Genomic DNA, 5061 nt, shown 5'->3' on the forward strand with positions numbered 1-5061 from the left:
ATTGTGAGAAAGCTGAGGGAGAGGCTCCAGCAACAAGCTCTGAGTGCGATGTGGAGTCCAAACCGCTGGCAATAAAATGTTATGTCTAAGCAGCTGGTAATGTACAGGAATTCCCATATGTAAACACGTGGCTGGGGGGATAATGTTAACTTAACCACAGTCTGGGAGCCTGTATGATGGCCAAGACGTGTAAATCCCAACAGTGTCAGCTGCCACAGCTGGGTGGATTAGTGCCCTCGAGGGTGCAAGCCTTCCAGAACTGTGAAGGGGAAGAACTCAAGGCTGCGTGCTGCCTGTGATGGGCACCTGCTCATGCCTGAAAGTATTTACTGTCTTTTTAGTTAGTTACTGATAACTAAACAAGTCTTCAGAGGTGACTACTCAGTGCCTAAATTGTCCCCTTGTTATACTCATAGGATGACAAGCCATTTGTCTGTGCAAGAGCCGAGAGGAAGACAAAGCCACTTCTAAAGGCTTCCCCCACGGCCGGCCCAACACCCTCCATGCACCCGCACCCTGCACTCAACTGTCAGCCATCCGTGCCCTTGTCCCATCTTTCCTCGCCTTGCTCCAGGTGTCTAAACGACTCCTGTTCGGTACCTGTGGCAGACAGACTTTCAGGTGGCCTCATATTCATACCTGCTATAATCCTTTCTTCTTGAATGTGGGTGGGACCTCTGACTTGCTTCTAAACCACAGAACATGGCAAAGGTGATGAAGTGACACCCTGTTCCAGGACTCTGTCAGATGTGAAAGTGGGCAGGGCTGGGGCACAGAGAATGGAGGCAAGTTCTGGGTAGCAGTGAGGGTGTTGGGGAAGTAGGGAAGCAAAGGACATCTTAAGTTGCCAGGTGGCAGGTGTGGACAGAGAACAAAATCTGGTCAAAGAAACGGCACAGACGAGAAGAAGTTTCAAAATGGTAAATCTGGAAGAAGATGCAGGGATGGGGACCTTTGGAATGTCAGCAGGGCTGCGGTGGAGCTGCCTGGAGGTCTGGGCTGGAAATCCAACTCCCATTGAGTCAAATGCTACCTATTCCTTGAAGCCATCTTTGATGGGCCTCCAAACCCAACTTAAAGTTAAATGTGGGAGAAGGCGGTGGGTGCTTACCATTAGTCCCGGGCCAGCCGGAATCCGCGTCCATCCGTCCTTCCAGAGCTCACGCAGACCCGTCCAAGCTTGCCATGCCGGAAAACATAGTCACCCGGAGCGGGCCGCCCGCCGGGGCTGCCGGCGGCCGCGGGAAGAGCGCCTATCAGGACCGCGATAAGCCGGCCCAGATCCGCTTCAGCAACATCTCCGCGGCCAAAGCCGTTGCTGATGCTATTAGAACAAGCCTTGGACCGAAAGGAATGGATAAAATGATTCAAGATGGAAAAGGTGATGTGACCATTACAAATGATGGTGCCACCATTCTGAAACAAATGCAGGTGTTACATCCAGCAGCCAGAATGCTGGTGGAGCTATCTAAGGCTCAGGATATAGAAGCAGGAGATGGCACGACGTCAGTGGTCATTATTGCTGGCTCTCTCTTAGATTCCTGTACCAAGCTTCTTCAGAAAGGGATTCATCCCACCATCATTTCTGAGTCATTCCAGAAGGCTTTGGAAAAGGGTATTGAAATCTTGACTGACATGTCTCGACCTGTGGAACTGAGTGACAGAGAAACTTTGTTAAATAGTGCAGCCACTTCATTGAACTCAAAGGTTGTCTCTCAATATTCAAGTCTCCTTTCTCCAATGACTGTAAATGCAGTGATGAAAGTGATTGACCCAGCCACAGCTACTAGTGTAGATCTTAGAGATGTTAAAATAGTTAAGAAACTTGGTGGGACAATTGATGACTGTGAGTTGGTGGAAGGTCTGGTTCTTACTCAAAAGGTGGCAAATTCTGGTATAACCAGGGTTGAAAAGGCTAAGATTGGGCTTATTCAGTTCTGCTTATCTGCTCCCAAAACAGATATGGACAATCAAATAGTAGTTTCTGACTACGTCCAGATGGACCGAGTACTTCGAGAGGAGAGAGCCTATATTCTAAATTTAGTGAAGCAAATTAAGAAAACAGGATGTAATGTTCTTCTCATACAGAAGTCTATTCTAAGAGATGCTCTTAGTGATCTTGCATTACATTTCCTGAACAAAATGAAGATTATGGTGGTTAAGGATATTGAAAGAGAAGATATTGAATTCATTTGTAAGACTATTGGAACCAAACCAGTTGCTCATATTGACCAGTTCACTGCTGACATGCTGGGATCGGCTGAGTTAGCTGAGGAGGTCAGCTTAAATGGTTCTGGCAAACTGATCAAGATTACAGGCTGTGCAAGCCCTGGAAAAACAGTTACAATCGTTGTTCGTGGTTCTAACAAATTGGTGATTGAAGAAGCTGAGCGTTCCATTCATGATGCCCTATGTGTTATTCGCTGTTTAGTGAAGAAGAGGGCTCTTATTGCAGGAGGTGGTGCTCCAGAAATAGAACTGGCCCTGCGGTTAACTGAATACTCACGAACATTGAGTGGTATGGAATCCTACTGCGTTCGTGCTTTTGCAGATGCTATGGAGGTCATTCCATCTACACTAGCTGAAAATGCTGGCCTGAATCCCATTTCTACAGTAACAGAACTAAGAAACAGGCATGCCCAAGGAGAAAAAACTACAGGCATTAATGTCCGAAAGGGTGGTATTTCCAACATACTGGAGGAACTGGTTGTCCAGCCTCTGCTGGTTTCAGTCAGTGCACTGACTCTAGCAACTGAAACTGTCCGGAGCATTCTGAAAATTGATGATGTGGTAAACAGTCGGTAACATGGATAACACTGGCTGACTGGTACCATCATGGCCACTAATAGTGCAGCTGGAGTGGAAGAGCACCTTGGCATTCCTTGTTGTTTGGAAGATTGTTTCCTTTATGAATTTCTGGGCCTGGTTTTCCAGCTGGCATTTGCTTCAAATTGTATTGACACAGTTTGATGAAAACATTAAAAATATGGTTTCAAAGGGCAAAAAAAAAAAAAAAAAAAAAAAAAAAGTTAAATGTGACCCTCTCCTCATCTTGCTGATCTATTTTTTGAGCCTCTATTGCAATCTATTTTATTCTGCCTTTTATTTAAAGCCAATTACATACTTACTTATGTGTCTTTAGATTTGAAGCTCCTCCAGGGAAAGCAATGTGTCATGGTTGTTTTTGGTTTTCCATCACACTTTCTCTATGTACACAGAGTACCTTGAAGTAATACTTTGCTAGTGCTCGTGTGCTGGATTTTATCAGCAGGCTCTATAGCAATTCTCCTGTCCACACATCTACATACATCAAATATTTTGCCTTGTAGAATCATACAGGGCAATTCTCACTCCAGAAAAAAATAGTTCCCTCAACAGCCCAGCCTATAAAGTCAATACTGGGAACTAAGAATTGAGAACTCAGTCCTTCATGTGGCAACATCTGTGTTTTGGTTGCCCTGAAACTCTATCTCTGATCTTCTGTAACTCCCTCCATCTTTATGGAGCAGTGAAAATTGTGTTTTCTCATTCTTCCTATGTCAGCTCTCCAGATATTAGAAGACTGCCGCCTTTCTTCTCCTCGTGTAAATATCACCAACCATGTCAACCATTCTTCACCTAGAGTAGTAGCCATATCTCTCACTTGTATTGTTCCCCTCCTATGAATTGTCTCTTACCTGCCTTAAAATGCAGTGCCTGACCTGAACCTGTATCCCTACCAACCCACCAGGTAGCAAGATCATAACTACTTTTAGAGGGGGCCCTGGAAATCTACTAATGATATCTAAGACCCCTTAGACTTTGCTACTGGCTACAACAGTTTACGGGGGCATATTTTGCCTGGGACCAAGTCTTCTCTCCTTGAACTGCTCCTAAGCTGAGATTCTCTATTGTGCTATTGATTTGGGAATCAATCAAAGGACTATACAACTCATTCCTTTTACATTTCTTCTTTAAGGTTTTGGGGCCATTGGACTAGCAGGATGAGCACATTCTGGATCCTGATTCTTTTAACCAATTAGTGACCCCATAGTTATGTCCTTCCATGTTCTAACAAGCATTACAACATCATTCAAGGCACTGATTAGCTGGTTGAACAGAGCAGAGCAAAACACAGAGCCCCAGGGCACATGGCTTCCTCCTTGTAGGCTGACATCACTCTATTAATCAACGCTTTGGACACGCTTGTTCAACCAGTTACAAATTCACTTAACTGTCCTCTAGTCCCACCCCCATTTCTCCTTCTTGTCCACAAGAATATCCTGAGCGACTCTGTCAAGTGCCTTGCTGAAACCCACTGATCAGATCCACTGATCAACCAGCCTAATAACCTATCAAGAGAGGAAACGAGATTAGATTGGGGTGGCTTGTTTAGGAGACGGCAGCCTCTTGGCAGTCGCTGTTTTCTGAGCTCACAGATCAACCCGTAATGATTAGTTCTCGCTTTCTGCCAGGGATCAATATTAACCCCACTGATCTGTATTTCACAGAATAACCCTTCCTCTCTCTCTCCCTCCTTATCTCCAAGCCCTCCCTCCACCCTTCTGAAAATTGAACCCTTTGCTGACTCAACTCTTCAGAATCTTTCCTTTACTTCTTGTTTTCTTGAACAATCCTTGAGTCTTCTGTCACTTTCATGTCTCCTGATAATTCCTGGGGATGCCTCTTACTGTCCTCCAGCCTCAGTTTCTTCCTCTGGGAACAACAAGGCAACTCTCATCTGACCCCTGAGGTCACCCTGAGAACCCAATAAAGAAATGTCTATGAAAGCTCCTTACACAATGCCCAGCATATAATGGATAATTGTTAATTGAATAATCTACAAAGAACCACATAAATAAGAAATTTTATTATAGTTACGTGTAAGATACCCACATATACACACAGAGTGCTTTTCTCCAAAGCCAAATAAATTACATTTTGAAACTTAGTGTGTATTGTCATAATTTTAGAAAGGTGTTCTTCAGAGAATCTAAAAGACTTTGACCTGATTGTCTATTCAAAATCAGCTTACCCTAAAATCAGATTTAATAAGAACCTTAAATTTTGCTACACTCCAAT

The 5061-nt window shown here is 44.3% G+C and overlaps 1 protein-coding gene across 1 annotated transcript; it reads left to right on the forward strand.

Moving 5' to 3' along the window:
* Positions 1-1089: 1089 nt before the first annotated feature.
* On the forward strand, positions 1090-3014 carry LOC113617318 (T-complex protein 1 subunit delta). Its single transcript, XM_027100584.1, has one exon. It carries the CDS (start codon positions 1186-1188, stop codon positions 2803-2805), a length of 1620 nt encoding a protein of 539 aa, XP_026956385.1. The 5' UTR covers positions 1090-1185; the 3' UTR covers positions 2806-3014.
* Positions 3015-5061: the final 2047 nt, after the last annotated feature.

This window comes from Aethalodelphis obliquidens, unplaced genomic scaffold, assembly GCF_003676395.1.
Source record: "Aethalodelphis obliquidens isolate GAN/ISIS:26980383/991018 unplaced genomic scaffold, ASM367639v1 scaffold1, whole genome shotgun sequence".
NCBI lineage: Eukaryota > Metazoa > Chordata > Mammalia > Artiodactyla > Delphinidae > Aethalodelphis > Aethalodelphis obliquidens.